The sequence below is a fragment of the Schistocerca cancellata genome, chromosome 3 (genome assembly GCF_023864275.1).
Source record: "Schistocerca cancellata isolate TAMUIC-IGC-003103 chromosome 3, iqSchCanc2.1, whole genome shotgun sequence".
Lineage (NCBI taxonomy): Eukaryota > Metazoa > Arthropoda > Insecta > Orthoptera > Acrididae > Schistocerca > Schistocerca cancellata.
The window spans coordinates 724416565-724443599 of record NC_064628.1 but is presented as its reverse complement, the minus strand read 5'-3'; the positions used below and the strand labels follow the sequence as shown (position 1 = coordinate 724443599).

The window sequence follows — 27035 nt, the reverse complement described above, 5'->3', positions numbered from 1 at the left end:
GGAATATGGTAAATGCACAAAACAACACATGAAAATCTCTGGCTTTGTGAAAGGCCTATATCGATACCTCAAAACGATGAACCTCCAAGAACTAACTCTGACATTCTTACTCATGCTGAGGAAGAAAATGTTGAGTACATCCCTATTAACAGAATGAATGGATGATTCTACCAATTATCCAGACCAATTTTTAAACTCTTTTAGCACACCCAACCTTTCATCACACAAAATTAATTTGAAGAATGGCTTTCCAATTACTTTGTTGTGAAATCTGAACCCACTGAAATTGTGTAATGGTACAAGGCTTGAAGTTACTTCTCTCCAATGTAACATCATTAAGCAAAAATTTTGAAATGGCACAGTTCAGCTGAGCAAGTTTTTATACATGTTAACTAAATCTTCCATCGGTTCTTGGTAGAATAACATTATAATAAATGAAAAGCACTAGTTTGCTTTCGTTCTACAGTATTTATAGTTTTTATACCATAAATCCTACTTATTTCTAACAATTTCCCATTTCACTTTAAACTTGTACAATTCCCAGTGAACTTATGTTATGCCATGACCATAAACAAAACACAATGCCAGACTCCGTGTGTTGCGGGTATGGACCTTAGTGTCAGTTGCTTTTGGAATTGCCAGCTCCTACATGGCTCTCTCTTGTGTTAGTGAAACACACAAGCTCTTTGTTCAGGTTTTTGATCATACCTCTTCAAACATTGTATACAAAGAAGCTTTATAGTTCAAAAATAAATTACACACATACACAAGTCTCCAGTACAGCTATAAATAAATAACTGGGCAATGCTGGGTTTCTCAGTTAGTTCTACACTGAAAATCTGTGGATGCAATCATACGCTTTTTTTAGAGTCTACAAGATCACTGTTTATATAAATATAATAAAGACTACTATTCAAATTCCACTCCTTAAAGGTGGTGCCTGATTAACATATTTACTTAATTGTGAGATGAGGCTTTTCCCCAAATTTGTCACTTGAAAAATACAGGGTTGTCTTACATTATCAAAATATTAGTACATTTACAGATTAAAATTTGTCAACTGGGGTCTTGTAAAGATTTATTTTGAAGAATCCGGAAAGGTTATGCAGTGTCACAAAATTGCTGACACTAGCACTTGTACTCCTGCCACTGGTGCAATCACAATGTCTAATTTGACTATGGTTTGTTTCCATCGACTATTATTTAATATACTGAATTCTTTTTTTCACAAGAGTTTGCTTTCAACATAGATTGGCCGCTGTTGCGCCTGAGAAAACTGATCCATACTAGGCTTCTGGTACAACGTAGACCAAACCAACAACAGGCCAGAATGATGAAACCAACAGCATGGCACTGCATCTGCTGTGCAGCCCACATATGTTAAGCACGAGTTCCACGACGGTGCATCAAGGGAGTTAGAATCTGTTTTGACCTCTTTGCACTGCACAGATGCTGTTCCTTTTTTAACAATGAATTATTGTTAATTGCTTTTCTGGACTGAATGGAAAAAGTTGTCACAAAAGTAATATTACTTGTTAATTAGCGTAGATGAGTAAAATGTAATTTTACCACTATTTTTCTTTAGCTATTTTCACAGCAGTGATGAAAAAAGATCATAACGAAAACCCATTCTGAGTTAGCTGCCTTTCCATTTGTTGTGTGAACTGAACTGACCTTAAAATTAGACAAATAATCGATAATACTACACATTGCTGCAGGAGGCAATAGAAGTCTTGATGGTGGCCATTGGCATACTGAAGTGTTTTTTGCAGTAATCCTGTTAATGCTCACTGTGAAGTATGACAGGAATGAAAGTGGATGTGTCAGCTGTTGGTTCTATGCAGTCAATGAGAGAGCAACAGGCAAATGGCATGTTTGGAACAAGAGACAAAGGAAAATATTGCCATATTCTCACATCAGTACAGACACAAAATCCACTATGAGTTTGGTGGGGGAAAGGGGGGGGGGGGGGAGGAGGAGGAGGAGGAGAGAGAGAGAGAGAGAGAGAGAGAGAGAGAGAGAGAGAATTGTAGTCTCATTTAACTACCTGCTATTTCAGCTGTGCAATGAGGTTCCACCCTAAATGATACCTCAGAAATCATGACGTACTTAACAGCCAAATATTTGCGACAACCAAGATGATATAAATTTCATTGCTGCACATATGTGGGAATACACTGCCTCTTTTCTCGCCTCTCACTGATTAGGTGAAACTATTATCTCAGATACTAATAGTAATACCACGGGTAGCTGGCTCAAACAGTAAGCAAAGAAGGAACTGAAGATTAAAATTAATGCAAATAATTTCTTTTTGTTTATTTTATTTCCCCTTATATTATAAAAATGTAGAAAATCAATAAATGGCACAAGTTTAGAATTTGTGAAATGTTAACTTTTTGCGGCAGATAATTTATACCATGAAAGTGTTCATAATTTTGATTAGTCCAAACATGTTAAAAACAAAATTTTCTCAAAGAGCCTCTTTTTTTTAAAAAAAAAGTGTCATGTTATATTCACAGGTGTCTCTTTTGTAAACCCTCATCACCAATTTTGTAAAGGCCTCGTTGCCACTGCTGCGGAAGCCGAGTCGCCGCTGTTGTTATGGTAGGCCGAGTTTGTGAAATGGCATAAGTACACCAGTAAGACAATTTCTCCCGGCCACCATTACACAGCTATGACCCAGGGTCCGGTGACAGAATAGGAGAATGAAGGTTCTACAACACTCATACAAATTAATAACAAAGTCACACAAAAAGGTTTACTTATCTTTGTGACTTGTTGAATAATGAAGTCTGCAACACTGCTTGTAATATAACACACCAAAAGGCCATCAATGGTTAAGTGCAAACAACTGCGTGTAAAATTCACAGTACACAGCAAACACAATTTACAACAACTGTCTGTTCACTTCTATGAGTTCACTAAATGACGTTCCCTGTCTAAGTCAGCCCTGGATGATAAGCTGCTCTTCTCTCTTACAGGTAGGCTTCTGTCCACTGTCATCCGGTCATTGGTCGGTTGTACTCGGCTTGCAATTGACCGAGGCAAAGTCGATATCTTCATCTTCAGCGCCGCCCATGGTGCTGGTGGAACTAGCATAAGTGACAAGTCTCTATGGCACTGGCACCAGCATCTTTGTGCCTGAGCTGCTTTTGCCCTGGCTGTGTCTTCTTCGGACGACACAGCCGTCTTTTTACTTAGGTAAATACTGCAATTAATATTTATGGATGGCATATCAATCAAGCTATTGCAGAGTACCCTCGTGTTATTAGTGCTGCTTTCTGGCAAAAGATATTAGTTGTGTCATTGTGGTGAAGACAAACAAAAACAAAGTATGACTGCCACAGCTAATCTCCTAATTCTTCTGCTGACTGATAATATCACATTTTAATGCAGGTATGTGCAGTTTATTCAGAGGATAGATCTTGTTCTTATTAATAACATTATCAGTCAGCTTAACTTCAATTGATGCCATTAGAACGCAATCCAGACATGAGAAGCAGCAGCAACAACATGTTTCTCATCGTACTTCATTTAGTGTTCCTTTACCGAACAATCAGTTTAATAAGCCACAGCTGCAAAATACTAACACGAATTCTTTACAGATGAATGGAAAAACTAGTAGAAGCCGACCTCGGGGAAGATCAGTTTGGATTCCGTAGAAATACTGGAACACGTGAGGCAATAATGACCTTACGACTTATCTTAGAAGAAAGATTAAGGAAAGGCAAACCTACGTTTCTAGCATTTGTAGACTTAGAGAAAGCTTTTGACAATGTTGACTGGAATACTCTCTTTCAAATTCTAAAGGTGGCAGGGATAAAATACAGGGATCGAAAGGCTATTTACAATTTGTACAGAAACCAGATGGCAGTTATAAGAGTCGAGGGACATGAAAGGGAAGCAGTGGTTGGGAAGGGAGTAAGACAGGGTTGTAGCCTCTCCCCAATGTTATTCAATCTGTATATTGAGCAAGCAGTAAAGGAAACAAAAGAAAAATTCGGAGTAGGTATTAAAATCCATGGAGAAGAAATAAAAACTTTGAGGTTCGCCGATGACATTGTAATTCTCTCAGAGACAGCAATGGACTTGGAAGAGCAGTTGAACGGAATGGATGGTGTCTTGAAGGGAGGATATAAGATGGACATCAACAAAAACAAAATGAGGATAATGGAATGTAGTCGAATTAAGTCGGGTGATGTTGAGGGTATTAGATTAGGAAATGAGACACTTAAAGTAGTAAAGGAGTTTTGCTATTTGGGGAGCAAAATAACTGATGATGGTCGAAGTAGAGAGGAAATAAAATGTAGACTGGCAATGGCAAGGAAAGCGTTTCTGAAGAAGAGAAATTTGTTAACATCGAGTATAGATTTAAGTGTCAGGAAGTCATTTCTGAAAGTATTTGTATGGATTGTAAATAGTTTGGACAAGAAGAGAATAGAAGCTTTCGAAATGTGGTGCTACAGAAGAATGCTGAAGATTAGATGGGTAGATCACATAACTAATGAGGAAGTATTGAATAGGATTGGGGAGAAGAGAAGTTTGTGGCACAACTTGACCAGAAGAAGGGATCGGTTGGTAGGACATGTTCTGAGGCATCAAGGGATCACAAATTTAGTATTGGAGGGCAGCGTGGAGGGTAAAAATCGTAGGGGGAGACCAAGAGATGAATACACTAAGCAGATTCAGAAGGATGTAGGTTGCAGTAGGTACTGGGAGATGAAGAAGCTTGCACAGGATAGAGTAGCATGGAGAGCTGCATCAAACCAGTCTCAGGACTGATGACCACAACAACAACAACAGTTAAGAAGTGCTCCACCACAGTGGATTTTTTTTTTTTTTTGGTTATCGTAATCTTGTGCAGCAGCAATGTTCTACACACATGTCCCCAATAGCACGAATAGTTTGACCAATATGTGCCTTACAGCAGTGCATGGAATCTTATGGACACTGGGTTCCCTCAGCCGCAATTCATCTTCAACTCCTAAACGATTTTTTTCCAAATTATATTCCAAAATGTATTTGTTCTTATAAACAAAAAAATGTCCTATAATGAACAAAATTATATATAAACATATAAAGACAGCTTTTAAAGCTCAAAATAGTGAGTTACTAAATTCTGAAGATCGCCGATAATAAAATCCCAAGTATACTCGTGCACTGGACTCTGACTAAAATATCCAGAAATTTGAAGTCATTTTTTAGTTTCTGTGTAGCTTTGAAGGTCAACCATGTGTTTCACAACAGTATCCCATGAACATAAATCTTGGAGGAACTGGCTGGAGCACAATCGATGTATTTATCTACTACCACTGGCGACCACTTGTCACTCAACTGACAAACTGTCATCCCTTCAGTCTCTAATGAAGTAACATCACATTCTTCTTCACTTTCTGAGCTGCTAAATTCAATGTCGAACTCAGGAGCACTATATCCATCCTTTTCTGAAAGCATTCACTTTATTACCAAGTATCCAAAGCTGCAGATGGTAAAGATGACATCGATTGGAAACCACCTCAACCAAAACATGACAGCCAGGCTACAAATGTAGTACCAGATGCTCTCTAGTGGCTGCACACTTAACTATCAGAGCTGAAGTGGATATAAGTGGTTTTTACTTTTTCAGAGATCTGTTCGTAAGTTGCTCGCTTACACTCAGGATTTTAAGTTTCTGTTAAAATAATAAAAATGAGATAACTCAGGGTTTTAAGTTAAGGGATTAACAGAATTCAAAAGGGCACTAACTTTGGCTGGTGGATGAAAAACAGTCTCGGTGTTACAATTTCTTAAAATTATCCCTATTTCAGCCGAAACTTTCCCAGCATATGGTAGGAGAGCAACTGATGTAAACTCATCTTGCTTACTTCCAGTGATGGTCTGAACTCTAGGCCTGATGGATCTGCTTCTTAGAGAATCAGTTCCACTTAAATACAGGCTGTAGGTGTTCAGTGTCCTATAGTAAGCTTTCCACACCAGATAATGTGGAAGCCACTCTTTGCACCAGGATCGCATGTGCCACAGTGTATTGGTAAAGAGGATGACTGCTAACTGCACGCAGATACCGGTCAGTACATCTAGATTTGTTGTAAATGTTATGTCCCAGAGTGCCATCATTCCATTTGTAGACAAGAACACCCAAAAATGCAATTTTTAAGTCAATCTCCACTTCCATGTTACAACTGTAACCTGTTACACACCTACAGAGCAGCACGTTACTACAGTAGAACCCCTGTGATTCAAGTTAAGTAGGGCTGAGGCTACCTTGAATTACAAAAACCGTGGATAAAATGGAAATATCACAAAATCCATGGGTAAATAATGATTAAATGTTTAATGAGTGCAATAATGAATTAAAAAATAAATAAAAAACGGTGTAGTACAAACCTGTGTTACATGTACATACATTGGTACACAATTCCAAGTTGCAAAAATATAAGTTACATTTTTAAAAAATTGTCCTTAGTCTTTCATTTTAAAATAGAACCTCATTTTTTAAATGAAATGTTGCATCATCTTCTAACAAGCATGGTGTCAATTGGAGTAGCTTCTGCTTGCTGCTTGATGTAGTGCAACGCAGATAGGACTGCAAAATCCTTTGCATAAGTGATCACTGATACAATTCTTCAGGCAATTCCTCATCATCACTGTCTTCTGTGGATTCAATAAGCATTTGCCCCCCCCCCCCCCCCCTTTTTTAAATGGCTAGGTCCATAGGCTGTAATAAACTCATCATGTTAGGAGGTAAGACCAGTACACAAATGCTGCCACACTGTAACTCTTCCTCATCAGGAAGTGAACCAGCATGTCAAGCATTAAAATTGCTTTGGAAGGCCAGTATCTTTTGGTCTCTGGAACAAAATCTTCAAAAAGCAGCTGGTTATTGCTAAAGTCGTGTTGGTCAGCAATACGAGGGGGGACCCAAAAATAACCAGAATTTCTTTCTAGAAAGCATATACTTAATTGTTCTCAAATACAACCTGAATCTCCTTCGAAGTACTCTCCATTAGCATTAATACACTTGTCCAAACGTTCATTCCAGTGTTTGAAGCACCTTTTAAATTCGTCCTGTTTGATACCTGCTAGCACTTTCATGACATTGCATTCTATGTCTTCCACATCCACAAAACGCTTCTCTCTCAAGTCTCTTTTCATCCTCGGGAATAGGAAGAAGTCCTTGGGTGCTAAATCCTGCGAATGGGTCAAGGTGGTAGTCTTCGTTGAGGCCAAAAACTGGCGAACGCTGAGAGCCGTGTGTGTGGGAGCGTTGTCGTGATGCAGGAACCACATGCTAGAATCCCACAAAGCAGGACGTTTTCGCGACAAACTTCTGCGAAGCCATTTCATAACCTCCAAATAGAATTTTTGGTTTACTGTCTGGTTTTCAGGGACAAATTCTGAGTGTACAATCCCTTTGATGAAAAAAAAAAAAAAGAGATCGACATTGTTTTCACATTCCATTTCACTTGTTGAGCTTTTTTGGTCGAGGTGAGCCAGGTGACTTCCACTGTGATGACTGTTGTTTACTTTCTGGATCGTTCCCATAGCACCATGACTCATCACCTGTAATGATTTTGTTTAAAAAATGTGGATCATCGTTGAACACGTCCTTCATTTCGATACAGGCTTGAACGCGACGATCCCTTTAATCTCTGGTAAGAAGCTTCGGGACAAATTTTGCTGTCTCTCTTCGCATCCCCAAATCGATGGTCAAGATGTACTGGACTGAGCTCCAGGACAACCTGGACAAGTTCTCGAGTTGGTCAATTGTCCTGCATCGATCTTCACTGATGAGATCATGGATTTTGTCGATGTTGTCTTCGCTTCGAGCAGTTGAAGGTCGACCAGAACGGGGCTGATCTTCAACCACCATTTCTCCCTTTTTAAACTGAGAAAAACATTCGTACACTTGCGTTTTACTAAGAGCATGGTCTTTGTAGGCTGTCTGAATCATCGCAACAGTTTCTGCTGCGTTCTTGCCGAGCAAGAAACAAAACTTCACTGCCGCACGTTGTTCGTAAGAACTAGCCATTTCCTCGTGTCACGTCTGCACTGTATGCACACTCAAAGAACTGCCAAAGAAACCACACTTCTCACTGTTGGGTGACGCCGTGTGGCAGAATGACTCAGCAGAGCTCCTACTACAATCCTCTGGCGGCGCAACCTGCTACTAAAAGTACACGATGTGCAGCATTATGATTCCGGTTACTTTTAGGTCACCCCTCGTACTTGCACCTAATGTTGGCACAGTCAATTTACCCTGCATTAAGAAGGCATAGTTGCTGATATGGGTGTTGGAGTGCTGTTCATTTTCTAATGCTGTATGTGCTGCCCTTGCGAGCAAGGTACTTGTTACTTGATTGATGCAAGTGCTCCTGTGTTGAAATTGCTCCCACTATGCTGGATTGCCTCTGTTTCTCCATCACTCTGTTTCGAGAATGAATTTACAATTTCATGTCTCTGTTTGACATTATTTGAGTGTCACATTTGTGTTTTTTAAAATTTCCTTTAATTTCAATTTGTACCTGATTTGTATTGGAAGTTGGTGCTTCCCTGACTGATGTAGCGACTATAAAATTGTCTACAGCTGTGGTAAGCAAATGCTAGAGGCTCAGTGAATTTTGGCTCTTTGCACAATTGGCTTCCATTACTCTGATGAGATTTACCCTTTCAGGAAAATTAATATTTATTGTTTAAAAGACCTCAGGATTTGCCTGTTACCTTCTAGGCCACTTCAGTTAATGTGACTGAGGGTTGTGTGTGACTGTTACATTAAATCATTATATTTTACTGTCAGATTAATCAGTTAATCATTAATAATACATTTGTAAATTGCTGGTTGTTACATATAAGGTTTGACTGGCCTGAGCATTTTCATATTTTCTATTATTATTATGCATGAGTTATATTTTTGCTTGTTTTCTCTCAGCCTTCTGAGCCTTTGTAGGTGCTGCTCCAGGATCATATTTTGTTACCTGCCAGTCCACTGGGCATAGCTGGTCTGTGTCGTCTGTATACATGCATGCGGGTGGCGTGCTGCTTCCCATCTTACTGCAGCATCTGAGACATTACGGCTCCCTGGTTTATAAGTCGAGTTTCTACCTCACAGCAATCGGGCATTAATTTACCCAGTAGTGCCCATTGCTTTCCATCTTATTCAGACTTGGGCTGCTCCTTCTGTTGTTTCCCCATCTGAAGTTTGGATTTTTTAACATAAAAAGTCTTAATGTTGATGTAATGCTTAGTTATGAAATGGTATTTTATTATTTTTCCATACCAGTATCTTCAATATACCAAAGAGCCTTCCCTTATTGATTAAAAATGTTTTTGAAATTATGCCATTCACTTTGACTAGGGTTATAAGGAATTTATCTTTTTTATTATTTATATTGAACTTACTTTGTGTTGTTTAGCCATAAATCTGAATTGAAGAGTTTCCATTTTTAACATACAAGAGCAATGCTCTATATTTATGCTTGAAAAGATGGAATAAGAGAATTCAGTGGAACAACATTATGAAAAGGATAGTTGCTACTCACCACATAGTGGAGATGCTGAGTCACAGATAGGCACGTGTGGATTCAGCTGAGACTGCAGTCGTGTGTGTGTGTGTGTGTGTGTGTGTGTGTGTGTGTGTGTGTGTGCGCGCAATCTATTTTTGACAAAGGCCTTGTGGGCCAAAAGCTTATTTTGTGACAGTCTTTTTGTTGTGCCAATCTGTGACTCAGCATCTCCTCTATACGGTGAGTGGCAAATATCCTTTTCATAACATTTTTACAGTGCATCCTGGATTTTCCGTAGTTAGAATTCAGTGAAATGTGTTTTGGTCAGACAGCTGAATTATAAGATTTATCAGTGCAATAAAATATTGCTGAACTTTTGTGAATGGCCTGCACCTTCCCATGCTGGTTAGTTGTTCCTTTACCCTGAGGTGTCCACTGATATTTTAGTGTTAGCCTCAGATGATGATGATGATGATGTTTGGTTTGTGGGGCGCTCAACTGCATGGTTATCAGCGCCCGTACAATTTCCCAACCTTTGCTCAGTCCAATTTCGCCACTTTCCTGGATGATGATGAAATGATGAGGACAACACAAACACCCAGTCATCTCGAGGCAGGTGAAAATCCCTGACCCCGCCGGGAATCGAACCCGGGACCCCGTGCTCGGGAAGCGAGAACGCTACCGCGAGACCACGAGCGGCGGACGTTAGCCTCAGAGTGTGGCTGTCCTCCGAGAAGTCATTTGTTACTATTTTCTATATTGTGCCTAATACATTGCGTTACAATTGTTCCAGATTTGAGTTGGCATTATGGAGACCAGGGCTTGTGTTGGGTTATCTTATTCTTGGTGCACGTGGATTGCTATGAATTACTGCTAAGGAAACAAGAGGTCGGCAGGGGTGTTCCCATGACTTGAGATTCGTTTGCATACCATTTGGTCTAGACCAGTTAATGTCATGGCAGACACTATTGGCAATTTCTACCTGTTTGTCTGCCTTACAAGAAGTCGATTGAAATCTTAAGTTTCCCAGAGACAGCAACACCACCTACAAACAGTTGCTTAGGAAACAAGCTGAATTTTGCCAGGTAGCATCTGGCTGCTTGTTGCTACTGCTGATACAGCTAACAGCCACACTTCAAGTAGCCGGAAGTGGGAGAAAGTACTGCTCAACTGCACATGCGCGTGAGCCCGCGAGCAACTCCTCAAACTAACTTAATGTAAACAATTGTGACATAACACTCGTCAGCCGCAGTTCACTGTTATGAAGTATTCCACAGTCTCCATCCTAAGGCCTGTTTCATCTGTTATTTCTAGCCAAAATCAGAAAAATTTAATTGAAGACTAAAACAATGAAAAATTTCCTGAATTCTAAAACATTCCTGGTTTTTTCCCAGATGAAAAAATTCCTGGGTTTTTCCAGATTTCCCGGTTGTCCCGGAGCATATACACCCTGCAAGAGCACTGACTGACTTTTCCTGTTAGGCGGTTGCAGTGGAGAAGAAGGGGGGAGGGATGTGTTTGTTTTTAGTGAGGAAGATTGAGCTGTGTAGGCTCATTCCATGTTTTTACATTCTTGCCTACTGACGCGTTCTACCTCTGTCCACTCACCATATCACACCTTGCTGGTCCATTAGTACAGTTTTTGGTTGCAGTTTCTTGGGCAGCTTGTTGATTACATTGGTGGTCAGTCATAGTCAGGGCAAGAGAGAGACAGTGGCACATGTGACGTACGGCGGGTTGTGCATGGAGGTTACGGGCGCAGATTGTCTAAGTGGCTGGTTGTCACCAAAGTCGTGTTGGACAGCAATACTTGGGCCTAATATCGATGCACCTGATTTCCCTGCATTAAGGAGGCATAGCTGCTTATATGGGTGTTGGAGTGCTGTTCATTTTCTAATGCTGTTTGTGCTGCCCTTGTGAGCAAGGTACTCATTATTGATTGCTGCATGTGCTCCCATGTTGAAGGTGCTCCCAACTGGATTGCCATCACACTGTTTCAAGAAATGAATTTATCTTTTCATGCCTCTGTTTGAGATCATTTGAGTGCCACATTTGTGTGTTTTAAAATTCCCTTTAATTACAATTATTTCAATGCTTGCTTATTGGTTAGTTGCATCTGAAACTAAATGTCATATGTTCTAGGCTCCCGTATGTGTTAGTGACCACTGAGGTCAAAATTGAGTCTGATTTGTATTGGAAGTTGTAGCTTCCCTGACTGATGCAGTGGCTGTAAAATTTCCTACAGCTGTGGTAAGCAAATGCTAGCGGCTCAGTGAATCTTGGCTCTTTGCGCAATTTGGTTCCATTACTCTGGTGAGATTTACCCTTTCAGGAAAATTAATATTTATTGTTTAAATATGATTAAGATTGTAGTTGTTTGAGTGTAGTGCCTAGGACTTGCCTGTTGCCTTCTAAGCTACTTTCAACAGTTGATGTGTGTCATTCACATTAAATTATTATATTTTATTGTAAGATTAACTGGTTAATCATTAATAATTCTTTTGTAAAATTCTGGTTGATACACGTAAGGTTTGGTTGGGGCTACACTCATGCTGAGCTTTCTGGGCATTTTCACATTTTCCAGGGTTATTATGCATGATTTTTTTGTTTGTTTTCTCTCTGCCTTCCAAGCTGTTCATAGCATTTGGAGGCACTGCTCCAGGGTCTTATTAGTTACTTGCCACTTCACTGGGCATCAGCCGTGTACATGTGCATGGGCTGCGCACCGCTTCCTGTCTCACCATACCTCTGAGACATTATGGCCTCCGGGTTTGCTACGGCAACCTTTACAAGTTGAGTTTCTATCTCGTAGAAATCAGATGTTAATTAAACCAGTAGTGCCCATTATTTTCCATCTTATTCGGACTTGGCCTGCTCCACCTGTCCCTTCTGTGGTTTCCTTGTCTGAAGTTTGGCTTTTTCAATGTAACAGTCTTATCGCTGAAGTAATACTCAGTTGTGATATGGTATTTTATTATTTTTCCAACCCAGTGGTTCATGGTGTGGGTTCCTGTAGCCATGTCCTAGTTCATGAACCATGGGCAACGTATGAGTGGCTAAGTGGTCCCGACAGTCGGGATACCAATTACTTTGGGATAAGGCTGGGCATCTCTGACATATTCTGAGTCGTGGTCACCTTTTTGCTCATACGGTAAAGACTACCAAATCCACCGATTAGTCCCTCAACCGTTAGGGGTAAAACTCAATGGGACCCGGGGCAAGTAAGGCTAGCAACCTGCTTCCCTGGTACTTTAAATATGATGCTGACAACAATCAGAGCAAAATGCCTCAGACCTTTGGAGGTGACGGAATCCCACCTCTAACTGAAGGGAATCCTAAGATACGACTTGGCAAACAAATGGTAATGAGATGGGGAGCTATTAATATCAATGGGGGCCACTCTGGGAAGAAGGTAGAGCTGGCAGAGGCTGCAAATAAGATGGGGCTGGACGTTTTAGCTGTTAGTGACATTCGGGTAAGGGGTGAGAAAGAAGAGGAAGTGGGAGAATACAAGGTCTACCTGTCAGGAGTCAAAGCAGGAATAGCACAATGGGGTGTAGGGCTTTACATCAGGAAAGAAATGGAACCCAGCGTAGTTGCAATAAGGTATGTAAACGAACGGCTGATGTGGATAGATTTGACAGTGTCTAGCAAGTAAATTAGGATTGTGTCAGTATATTCGCATTGTGAAGGGACAGACCACGATGAGATGGATAGTTTTTATGAGGCACTCAGTGATGTAGTTGTTAGAGTAAAGGACAAGGACAGTGTTCTGCTCGTGGGTGATTTTAATGACAGGATTGGAAATCGAACAGAAGGGTATGAAACGGTTATGGGTAAATTTGGAGAGGATATGGAGGCCAACAGGTATGGGAAACAACTCTTGGATTTCTGTGCCAGTATGGGCTTAGTAATCACAAACTCCTTTTTTTAATCATAAGAACATTCACCGGTATACTTGGGAAGGCAGGGGAACCAGATCTGTCATTCACTATATAATAACAGATCAGGAATTCAGGAAGGCCGTGAGGGACACACGTGTATTTAGGGGATTCTTTGATGACACTGATCATTATTTAATCTGCAGTGAAATTGGGATTGTGAGGCCGAAAGTGCAGGAGGTCAGGTCCATATGTAGGAGGATAAGAGTGGAGAAACTTCAGGATAAGCAAATCAGGCACAAGTACATAACAGTGATCTCAGAAAGGTACCAGTTAGTTGAATGTAGTCAATTACAGTCATTGGAAAAGGAATGGACAAGGTACAGGGACATAGAACTAGAAGTGGCTACAGAATGTCTTGGAACAGTAGTGTGTAAAAGTAGGATGAAGCAAACAGCTTGGTGGAATGACACAGTCAAGGCAGCCTGTAAAAGGAAAAAGAAGGCATATCAGAAATGACTACATACTAGAACTCAGGTAGACAGAGAAAGTTATGTGGAAGAAAGAAACAAAGCCAAACAGATAATTGCAGCATCCAAGAGGAAATCTTGGGAAGACTTTGGAAACAGATTGGAGACTATGGGTCAAGCTGCTGGAAAACCATTCTGGAGTGTAATTAGCAGTCTTCGAAAGGGAGGTAAGAAGGAAATGACAAGTATTTTGGACAGGTCAGGAAAACTGCTGGTGAATCCTGTGGGCAGATGGAGGGAATATTTTGAAGAGTTGCTCAATGTAGGTGAAAATATGATCAGTAATGTTTCAGATTTCAAGGTACAATGGGATAGGAATGATGATGGAAATAGGATCACATTTGAGAAAGTGGAGAAAATGGTCAATAGATTGCAGCGCAATAAAGCAGCTGGGGTGGATGAAATTAAGTTGGAACTCATCAGATACAGTGGAATGTCAGGTCTTAAATGGCTACAAAGGATAACTGAAATGGCCTGGGAGTCGGGACAGGTTCCATCAGACTGGACAAAAGCAGTAATCACACCAATCTTTAAACATGGAAACAGAAAAGATTGTAACAACTACAGAGGTATCTCTTTAATCAGCGTTGTGGGTAAAATCTTCTCAGGTATTGTTGAAAAGAAAGTGCGGGTATTAGTTGAGGACCAATTGGATGAAAATCAGTGTGGGTTTAGGCCTCTTAGAGGTTGTCAGGACCAGATCTTTAGCTTATGGCAAATAATGGAGAAGTGTTATGAGTGGAACAGGGAATTGTATCTATGCTTTATAGATCTAGAAAAGGCACATGACCGGGTTCCTAGGAGGAAGTTATTGTCTGTTCTACAAGATTATGGAATAGGAGGCAAACTTTTGCAAGCAATTAAAGGTCTTTACATGGATAGTCAGGCAGCAGTTAGAGTTGACGGTAAATTGAGTTCATGGTTCAGAGTAGTTTCAGGGGTAAGACAAGGCTGCAACCTGTCTCCACTGTTGTTCATATTATTTATGGATCATATGTTGAAAACAATAGACTGGCTGGGTGAGATTAAGATTTGTGAACACAAAATAAGCAGTATTGCATATGCGGATGACTTAGTTGTGATGGCAGATTTGATTGAAAGTTTTCAAAGTAATATTTCAGAGCTAGATCAGAAATGTAAGGACTATGGTATGAAGATTAGCATCTCCAAAATGAAAGTAATGTCAGTGGGAAAGAAATATAAATGGATTGAGTGCCAAACAGGAGGAACAAAGTTAGAACAGGTGGACGGTTTCAAGTACTTAGGATGCATATTCTCACAGGATGGCAACATAGTGAAAGAACTGGAAGCGAGGTGTAACAAAGCTAATGCAGTGAGCGCTCAGCTACAATCTACTCTCTACTGCAAGAAGGAAGTCAGTACCAAGACTAAGTTATCTGTGCACCGTTCAATCTTTCGACCAACTTTGTTGTATTGGAGCGAAAGCTGGGTGGATTCTGGTTACCTTATCAACAAGGTTGAGGTTACGGATATGAAAGTAGCTAGGATGACTGCAGGTACTAGTAGATGGGAACAATGGCAGGAGGGTGTCCACAATGAGGAAATCAAAGAAAAACTGGGAATGAACTCTATAGATGTAGCAGTCAGGGCGAACAGGCTTAGATGGTGGGGTCACGTTACATGCATGGGAGAAGCAAGGTTACCCAAGAGATTCATGGGTTCAGCAGTAGAGGGTAGGAGGAGTCGGGGCAGACCAAGGAGAAGGTACCTGGATTCGGTTAAGAATGATTTTGAAGTAATAGGTTTAACATTAGAAGAGGCACCAATGTTAGCACTGAATAGGGGATCATGGAGGAATTTTATAAGGGGGCTATGCTCCAGACTGAACGCTGAAAGGCATAATCAGTCTTAAATGATGATGATGATGATGAGTATATTGAATATGCCAATATTCAAATATGTTTTCAAAATTATGTGATTCACTTTGGCTAGGGTTAAGAGAAATTTATATTTTTTATTATTTATATTGAACCTATTGTGTTGTTTACCTGTAAATCTGAATTGAAGAGTTTCCATTTTTAATGTAGTTGAACAATGCTCTATATTTATGGTGGTAAGATGGAATAAGAGAATTCAGTGGGAATGTATTTTGGTCAAGCAGCTGAATTATAAGATTTATCTGTGCAATAAAATATTGTTGAACTTTTACGAATAACAAATGACTTGTGATATGTGGCCTGCACCTTCCCAGGCCAGTTTAGTTGTTCCTTTATCCTGAAGCGTCCAATGATATTTCACGGATTGTGAGTATTCATTGCAATTAGAGGGAGCGAGTACGGGAACTGTGTCCAATCACTAACTCTAGATACTATTCATAATCCCATCTATATACTCTGCCAAATATTGGATATAATAGCATCTCTTCCTTGTGAATTATGGGTGAACCATACTCTCTCGGCAGATTGGCAGCACCGGGCTCCAATTTCCTAATATTATCTGTAAACAATGAGATCTTTTTCAAGACTCAAAATATCTTCTGTTTTATCATTTCTATTACTGGCATAGTCCAGCTAAGAAAGGAGGACCATGGCATTCCTCTTGTCTGTGGGTAAAACTACTAAATCTTTATTTTTTCTGATATAATGAATAGCTGCCCCTTCAGCAGAAAATATATCATTCTTTGGTGGCCTGATGCAGCATATAACACACGCCTTTCCTGATTTTTTATGCTTCATCCTATGGGAGACAGATCACTGTATAGTGTTATGGTTAAAGTCCAGAGAACAACTTCAGGCAACTGAATAACATCACTTTCCTATATGTTAAATGATTTAAACAGTTGGGCCAGGAAAGTTGACAGGAGACATGAATTTTAGGTGTTCCACATTTAATTGGTGTTCAGAGAGGCATCTCATGGCAATGATGGAAGCTACAAGCTCTCGTGCCACCTGGCCCAACCTGACTCAGTGTATTTATTAGTAAAAACTGTATCAAAACCTGTACAGTCATTCAGAAGGTTAGCCTTCAAATACAGATGAAAAACATAGTGGGAGGCTTCATGAAATGTACAGAAGAAGAAAATATGCATGTATATGTAGATTCTGGTAACAATAGTTTTGTATATCTCAGTGGCATAGTGCAAGTTTTTCAATTAAATGCCACTTCACATCTATATTGGTCAGCACTGACCTGATCCATGAATATGTGCAGCCAGCACAAAATGTACAAACCTCAGAATTGAAAATAGATCACACAACTGTGATGATGGTGTCTCAGCACGAGTGGAGGACCATCATCACTGCAGAGAGTGGTGAAGATAAAATAAGCACTCGCAATAGTGCAGCAATAATCCGCTGTGAATTATGTCATTCACCACTAAATGCGAATGGTCTTGTTTACATAGCAGTGGTTCACTTTGAATTCTTCTCAGTTCAGCCAATATGCACGAAATATTTATAAATTATATACATAAACCTTACTCAAAAAATCAGTCTACTTATCAGTAAAAACATGAAAATCATTACAGTAGTTCCTGAGTTTACTCTGTATTTATCGACAGTAACATATAGAAGACTTCAATTTATGTATGTAGAGATTATATCCACTTATGATATTATTTTGTGAGGCAAATGCATGGTATCTTTGAGCTAAATTAGCTTTAATGTAAGTGTACTTCTCACTTCCCGACTTTATATTTACGTTAATGCCATCTAGTATTGAACAAGTTTGGAAGTTTCTTCGAAGTATTATGAAAATTTTTGGTACAAACTTAATGTAAACAGGAAATCAGCACAAACTGAAACATATTAATATAACCCTTATAATGTACTACGAATTAATGTACATATAACACACCTTTAACAGTTTCTCCACCTCCTGGCAGTGACTGTCATCGGAACCTCCACTAGAAGTCTCAGAAAGTTCACGCTGGTGGCCTGTTTATCATTAAAAGTGTTATCTTTTTTGCACACAAGAGCAATATATATGATGGTCTTAAGGAAAGGAAACAAAAGCTAAGTCAGACCACTAACACTACAAACAAAGGCTTTTTAGCAAGCGTTCAAAAGCTTTTATAGTCATCTTGGTAAGATTTGTGGAATTTATCACACTTATTATCTGGAATAATATACATTAATTGAAACAGCTGAAAACAATGCTCATCCAACAAAAACTGATGACTTTACTAAAATAATGCCGTACATATAGAAATCTCTGCCTGTCTGTCTGTCTGTCACACACACACACACACACACACACACACACACACACACACACACACACACAGAGAGAGAGAGAGAGAGAGAGAGAGAGAGAGAGAGAGAGAGACCATGTGCACACACACACACACACACACACACACACACACACACACAGAGAGAGAGAGAGAGAGAGAGAGAGAGAGAGACCATGTGTACACACACACACACACACACACACACACACACACACACGCACACATAACACTTTAGGGTAGACCTGGAGTATGTACTACACATGACTAATAATACTGCTCACCTTTTGTTTTTGGAATGACTGAAAACTTGCTCTCTGACCCATGTGAACTCGAACATTCATGTTCAGCAACTGCTAGGGCTAGTTTTCCTCTCGTGGCTCGCTGTAACAATTTTGCTGGACTATGACGGGAGTGTGTGCTGCTGCTGTCTCCATTTGGACTATTTAACAAATAAGAGTACTGTCAGCATAAACTTGATTACTCACTTATGGATGATATTGCAACACATCACAAAAAAGAACAAAAGTTATTACCACACATGACATACGTAATATTTTATCACACTGTTTATGGGATTTACTATTTAAAAAATACTTTATTAAGAGTTACATTTGGTACAGGATGAGGGAGGCACAAATAAGTAATTTTTTTTTTCTATTTTCATGAGCTGCATGCCAAATATTAACACTGTCGTCCAAATGTAACCACTTACCAGCTACACAGTGACAACTCTATAATAGCAAAATCTGCTGTTAATCTAAATCATGCCATGACACATTGGCTCAGAACAGACTGCATAACTAATTTTAAAACATGTGGTAGTAGGAGGTTACAATGAGAATAAAGTGGGAGATGATTTACAATATATTTACATTAGAAATAATTTATGAACCTTTATAATACCATGTACCTCAGATAATGTGCTTCTGTACATAATCATACCTTATTTATCAGATTATAAAATGAAATTGAATATAAATTCCCTATTCCGAAGAGGCTTCTTGAGAAAATTCTTATTGTAAGCAAATTCTAATGAATTAATTGATTTATGACATCTTAATATTCACCAAAAAGTTAGCACTATTTATCGTAAACTTATTTCAGTTATTGGTTGCCTAAATTATGACGATAGTGGGAAAAAATAAAATAAGTAACATGAACCGAACTTTCCATCAGTGCTTGAGAGAACTTGACAATAATAGCAAAAAGGAAACACTTTTCTAACATTCTACAATTGTAATTAATGTCATCACAAACAAGTTTCTGACTCATTAGGCCATCATCAAGTGCCAACTGAATGTCGCAATTACAGATTTAATAACAGGCAACTTACTGAGCTACTAGTGATACAAATAAAGATTGTTTGAAAAGATAAGTATACATTTTCATATTATAAAGGAAAGTGTTATATTTTAAAAATGGATCATACCATTGATTTTTACTATTGCAATCTAACATTTTCATAAATGAAACTTATTTAATGAGGGAGTATTGTGTTTAGGCTTCCAAAAACTAACTGTGTTGCCTGTGTATCGACCAAGTATTTCCAGTAGTGTCATCTTTGTTTTTCTTAACAGTGTGTAAAGTGTCACAATGTACATCAAGTGGATGGTTTTCAGCTAAAAGACATTCCACAGATGTCAAATCTGCCTTTTGGATTCACTACAGACTTCTTAAGCAAGCTCACTCACTATAGTGTGTGTGTTTGAAGTTTACGGGCGCTAAACAGCGTGGTCATCAGCGCCCAAACGCATAAAAACAGGAACACATGCAGTGATCACTCACTATAGGTCTTTACTTTGTTTATAAATAAGATATATTCTCTGAATACAATGGAAAATCCAGGATGGAATGTAACAATATTAGAGAAGGAAAGTTGCTACTCACCATATAGCAGAGATGCTCAGTTGCGATAGGCACAACAAAAGATTCACACAATTGTAGCTATTGGCCATTAAGGCCTTTGTCAGCGACAGACATGTCTACAGTCTCTGACAACTGAAACCATTGTGTGTGTGTGTGTGTGTGTGTGTGTGTATATATTGCTGACAAAGGCTTTAATGGCCAAAAGCTTTCTGTTGTGCCTATCGCGACTCAGCATCTCTGCTGTATGGTGAGTAGCAACTTTTCTTCTCCAATATTGATGTATTATGTAAATACTTTTGATAAAGTTTACTCACCTAGAAATAATTTCTATATCAGATGAAGTTGTGGTTTCAAGTTCATCTCCAGATGTATGGCCACTTGTCTGCTCTGACTCTACTTTCACAAGATCAGATCTGCTGAAAATGATGATATGAATTATATTTTATAAAGATGCAAAGGCCATTAACTATGAGCCAAGATCCAAAGTAATACAGTGTAACAGAGTGATGTCCTCAACTTCGAAATAAGGGTTAAGAGGTCTTAAACTCAAACACTGTAGTCAGATCAGTTCAGGAAAATAAAATCAAACTATTAAAATGTTCATGAAGCAAATATTTATCAAGCCACAGATTGATACATGAGCTTACTAAATTGCCAGTCCTTATTTTACAAACTCACATCCCACATGACCTGTTCTATTCATGACTAAAACTATATACTGATGAGTCAAAACATAATTACCACCTGCTTAATTAGTCTATTGTTCTGCAGACTTGGTAACAATTCAGCAGCAATGCTGCAGGGCGTGGATTGTACAAGTCCTTGGTATGTTTCCAGAGGTGTGTGGCACCAGATGAGTCATCCAATTCCCATAAATTATGGGCCAGTGGTAGTGTACTAGATACATTCCATCTGGTGCCTGGTAGTGTACCAGATACATTCCATCTGGTGTCTCATAGTGTACCAGATACATACATACATACATACAGATAACAATGATGATGATGATGATGATGATGATGATGACTTCTAAGGTTTGTTTACAATATTCTCCAAAAACACACATATATCAGTTTTTTTTACATTTTTACACAATAATCAAATTTAAATTCTATCACTGTGCTTCCTAGTGCATTACTTTAGTCTCATTGTGAGCAGAATACGTCACAGCCAACATCATGCAACGTTCATACTTCAACAGTCTCTGATATGCACAGTAGCTTGCTGTATGCCAGTCTTTCCACAGTACAGTATGCAACCCTTTCATACTTTGTCACAAGTGGTTAAACGTTTGGCTTGATGCATCAAGATCATCAACAGAAGAGGAAATTACACATTGTAACACAGAAATAGCAAGGTAAATATATAACATATAGTACAATAAAAACACACAAAATAAATGTTGCTTTTACTTGCAATATATATAATGACATAATTTAATGATTTTTAATATCTTTGCAGATTGATCATCATGTGCAGTGTTTGCTAAGTGTCCAGACACACTTAAAATCTGTTTATTTGACATCATTGTTAAGAGTGTCTTTTCTCATAATCCACATTCATTCCATGCTTTACATACAATGTTTTTTTTTCTTCATGGCTCCTTTTTTCGCAGAGTGATACAATTTCTGCGACTACTTTTCTTTTTGGACGCTGTACTAGGCAGATGGGTTGTCATCGCGTTACTGAGAACATTTCACCCTCCAATTTCCACACTACTTTTCACACCCATAGTATTCACTCGTTTATATTTGCTTTTGCAACTTGCCGTAGCCCTGCACATGTTTCACAGTACACTACATTGATCTTCAATGTTCGAATTTATCACAGTTTATGGTAACTTAAAACATTCCCATCATTATTTATACAATTTTGTTCATTGTTTTTTATGATTCTAAACATTATACTATACATTTGTTTATGCAGCAATTCTATGTTTCTTTTATGTCACCATATAATTTCTTCTTCTTCTTTCTTAGTGAAGCCTGAAAGGAAAGATTAGGCACAGCACAAGCCACACAACAACACGGGAGCTCATGCGCATATCTATGAATCAAATACTACAGTTTAAGTAAGAATTAAAATTACTCTAAATTGGGATACAAGATACAATACTTGATATATTTGTGGACCATAATCTGTTTTCCAATTTTGTGTGATGATTTTGTACTTCTACATCACTTGTCTGCTTCCTTTGACATTTTACATTATATTCTGAAAGTATGTGGTTTCAGTCTGTGTTTTGAAACGTAGTTCATTTCTAGGTATGATTTCTGTTTGTGCTCAGTCTTCTGTCATAACTGTTACACTGTAAATTCCTGAGTGAGTGGCATAACCTTCATTATGCAGCATAATAAATTAAATAAATCATTTAACATAAGGACATCATTTAAATCATAATAAAGTTTTCTTCTTCAGCATCCCTTCTTTCTTCTTAGCTGCTGACCTGAAATAAAATATCTTAGACAATTTTGTATATTTGTAAGCTGTAGACACGGTGGTGCGCTTTACATTTGTGGTTTGTGATTCACTTACCTGCATGTCTCTTTAATGACTTTGTTTATGCTTTTATATGAAACTGATGTGAATCTCTATGATGGTATAATCCAATTATTTTATTTGTTCTAGGATTCTGTAAAAAATGCAAACCAGCTTGTGGAATGCAAGCAGTTATGTATGGAATTTCACAAAGGAGTGCCCAGTTAGTGTTACGTCGCTTCAATGGACAAGATTGTGGGTGAATATTCAAAAGTAGCTGCACACCTAGTGTAAATTTCTGAGTCTGTTTTATAGTTTCGTCCAATTCATGTTTTCCGATTCTGGCATTATTTGCTAGAGTTCGCATCTTGTTGTCATAGGATTCCAGTTCATCCAGGAATCTTCGGAGGGGGATCACAAAAGTCTTCACTTTCCTTTACATCTAACATAATTTCTTTAGGTGTAGAGTCATATACTGGCAAATTATTGTAAACTCCCTCGAAAAGAGACAAATAGTTCACCCACTTGGAATGATTTCCTGACATGTAAGATCAGATAAAACAGTTTAGTTTCCTGAAGACCCTTTCACATTGATTAGACTGAGGGCTAAATCCTGAGATAAGGACAATTTTGATGTCATTATTTTCCAAAATCTACCTACACTTATAACTGTCCGAGAGTATGGCGACAGGTTTGTGAATGCTAGGTATATAAACTCTTCTTACCCGTTTGATGATTGTGTTGGCTATTGTGCATTTTATGGTATACAGTTTCAAATATTTTGAGAAAAGGTCATACAGAGTGAGTACATACTTCACACCGCCTCTACGTCTAGGATACTGTCCACCTATGTCTGTTGCTACAATTTCTTTAAGTTTAATGGGAATAATCGGATTCTCAGGATTTTCCTTTTGACAAATAGTACATGTTTTGAAAATTTTGTGAATTTTCCTACACACATTTGTGAAATAACAGAAAGTGTTTAGTTTCTGTATACATTTCTTTGTTCCATAGTGTCCCAAAGTAAAATATACATGCCAGATTAGATTTGCTTCTGATTCTCGTGGAATATAGAAGGCTTGAAGAGGCCTGCACAAGATAGACTAGTGTAGCGAGCTGCATCAAACCAGTATGAAGATCGCAAAAAAACGTGTGTTGCACACATTTAGGTTTGAAGAAATTTTTATATATTTGCTAATATGTCGTAAAGGATTTGATATTTTTTAAGCCTTGGGTTAATGGCCAAAAAATTTAATGTATAGGCTATCCAATGTGCTTGATGCACCGCGCAATACTGAAACAATTAGATAATTTACATTAATCTGTTTAGACTTCTTCCATGTTCTAAATGGAATCAAACCATGGTAATGATGGAACTGATATTTAAATTTATAAGAATTTATCCACTGAGAAATGTGAATGCCAATGTGATGGTTAAGGAGCATTCTGACGATTATGTTGAGAATGGGATTAAGCCCAAATGACTACAGACAGACAAAAGGCCACAACAAAAGGCATGGAAACAATTTCTTAGAGGCAAAAGAAATATGCCAAATTCAGATGTATAACTGTTGTCCAATTTCCAATCTGGTTGAGGCAATACAGTGTACAATAGGTCACCTACGTCATGCCTATTCTGGTCAGTAATGTGAGGTTTTACAAAGTGCTACTTGAATGGGAACAAGACAAAATTTTTGGTGGCTCTAGAAAGCAAATAGAAATTCAGTAAGTGCAAAATTGAAAGAAATGTTATGCCAGGCTGGTCAGGTCCATAACTTATCATGTGGTTGACTATTTTAATAAGAAATTATTTGAAATCAGTCAAGTTTTTGAAAAAGTGAATTATACATTACTACAAAGTTGATGCTGTGTATGAAAACTCAGAGAAGCTCTTTTGTCCACAAGATAAAGAAAATATTACACCATATCATCATAGTGAAGGCTACAATGTATTGGAAAAAGACTGGACAGACGAACCTGAAGATTGGACTGTATTAAACAGAACATTACATTATTTTTCTTGAAGTGTCACAGAATGGCTTAGGTACTGTAAATCATAATTTTTAAGTGACTGCTGTTCAGTGCCGGATATAGAAAAACCTCAAGGAGGGGGAGCTAAAGGTATCTTGAGCTAACTTACGTATCAATAGTTTCCTGTACCTAACTCTTATTACGAGTTAGGAATGGAAACTATTGTTATGTTATTAGTAAAAATATTGCTATGAGTCTTGTAACAATATTTTTACTGACAAATTACTATGAACTACTATTATTAATACTTCACAATCAATTGATCACTCTCATTCTTGACTAATCTTCACACTTGCACTTGCTACAACTTGGACTTTTTACTTATTCATTCTTCCATCTTATTATTTCTGCTGAATGTAAACTAGCTTCCTATTCGTTGAATACTCCGTATTTATAATGCTGCATATTGAAGGTTCTCTGTACAAGAAAACAGTACAATATTCATGACTTTTCTCGAACAAATGCCAGATGGAGTAACGTATCGAGATCACAAGCTACCTATGGGCCAGACAGAAACGAATAAAATACGATAACGTGGAGTACCTGCTACACAGGAAACTACAACTACTTGATAACTCAATTCAGTCATGTCGACTGACAAAAGAAATGAATGAACATCGTGTGGGCTGACTGGCGGGGGCGGCACGGGTGGCAATATGGGCGGCCCTACAAGGGTGAGCGGGGGTGAGGGTGGGGGGGTCCGCCCTGTGCCCCCCACCCCCCACCCCAATACATATCCACCACTGGTGCTATTGGTAGTGTCAGCAATAGTGTAAGAATGTTTTGTGTGAGCTGTTGGTATAAGCAGAAGGCACTTGAGCAGAAAAAGCAACCATTGAAACTGAACGTGAAGATGTGCTTACACAAATGTGAGAGTACAATTGTTCCAGCAATGCAAGAGCCACAGAAGAAGAAATCCTACATCTTGTGCACATGCACAGTATAAACAATGCAGATGTATGGCTTTGAGGTTATGTGTTAATACATATGTGAATGGTCTGACTTGTGGTGGAATGTGGTGCCCATGCTGGTGCCAGTGTAAGCAGCTTGAAACACCTGTCTCAGCTGGGCATACAGCAGAATGTCACACATCAAAAATAGGCAGATTAACACTTCCTTTGGTCAGCCACTCCCAACTGTGGTCTTGAATACATCAACCTGTCATCATAATGGAGGTATATGACAGTAATGACCTACACCAACAAGTACATCCACTTCAACGTCACCTCATTATCATTTTCATGATTTTAAAATCCTTCATTTCCTCATATCTTAGTTGAAATGTGAGTATGGTTTGGCTATAGCATGTTTCCTTAATAATAACTGTATTTGACTCCTCTTCTTATAAATTTTCTAAGAAATAAAAAAGCCAGTATATGAATTTTCATAAAAAAACTGAGTTACATCATGCATGCTAAACTCACACACTCACAAACTAAACATATCTGATAATTGGTAAAATAAATATTGAAGACAGAATTAAACTAACAAAGCTTCCAGGTGCCCTACCTTTCTGATGATATAGGGGACTGGTCACGAGTAACAAGTGACGTTCTGTTTTCCTCCTCACCCATAGCATCAGCTAGCATAGTTTTAACATAATAAGAACTGGATTGCTGTTGTGTTATGGGTGCTGATGGTGTGCTTTCCTCAATGCTGCTATCCATCAATGTGGCATCACCGCTGCTATCTGTGCTCATAAGTGTTCGGCTGTCTGACAATGTGGATCCACTTGAGCCATCTTCAGCTGCTGAGGTAGCTTCTATCACCTGCAGATTATTCAATGTTTGTTATGGCACACTACATATTATGAAATACACACATCCAAAAAAGTTTTGCATCACCTCGGTTCCGAGAGTTCTGGAACCTGTACAGAAAATTGGAACAGAGATCAACATAAACATCATTTCCACCCTTTTTTCATAAGTATGAAAACCACGCACTGCTTTTTGTACCACCATATAGCGAGATCTTCACAGGTGGTGGTCCAGAGTGCTGTACACACTGGTACCTCTAATATCTAGCGGCGCATCCTCTTGCATTGATGCATGCCTGTATTTTTCATGGCATACTATCCACAAGTTCATCAAGGCGCTGTTGGTCCAGATTGTCCCACTCCTCAATGGCAATTCGGCGTACATCCCTCAGAGTAGTTGGTAGGTCACATAGTCCATAAACAGCCCCTTTCAATCTATCCCAGACATGTTTGATAGGGTTCATGTCTGGAGAACATGCTAGCCATTCTAGTCGAGCAATGTCGTTATCCTGAAGGAAGTCATTCACAAGATGTGCACGATGGGGGCACGAACTGTCCTCCATGAAGAGAAATGCCTCACTAATACGATTCTGATATGGTTGCACTATCGGTCAGAAAATGGCATTTACATACTGTACAGCTGTTACGGTGCTTTCCATGACCACTAACAGCATACATCAGCCCAACATAATGCCACCCCAAAACAGAAGGAAAGTCCACCTTGATGCACTCACTGAACAATGTGTCTGAGGCATTCAGCCTCACCGGGGTGCCTCTGAACAAGTCTCCAACGATTGT

At 38.8% G+C, this 27035-nt stretch overlaps 1 protein-coding gene across 3 annotated transcripts in view; it reads right to left on the bottom strand.

The window, feature by feature from the left end:
* The window catches only part of LOC126175739 (TATA element modulatory factor), a 173250-nt gene that overhangs the window by 81737 nt on the left and 64478 nt on the right, over window positions 1–27035 (bottom strand). For 2 of the 3 annotated variants that reach the window (XM_049922689.1, XM_049922690.1), the window contains exons 5-8: window positions 25991–26250; window positions 20287–20388; window positions 18388–18545; window positions 17728–17807 (exon numbers count right to left, since the gene is read on the bottom strand). In XM_049922689.1, the coding sequence (XP_049778646.1) occupies window positions 17728–17807; window positions 18388–18545; window positions 20287–20388; window positions 25991–26250 (600 nt within the window). The remainder of the gene's footprint in view (window positions 1–17727; window positions 17808–18387; window positions 18546–20286; window positions 20389–25990; window positions 26251–27035) is intronic. The other variant, XM_049922691.1, reaches the window with a different exon arrangement.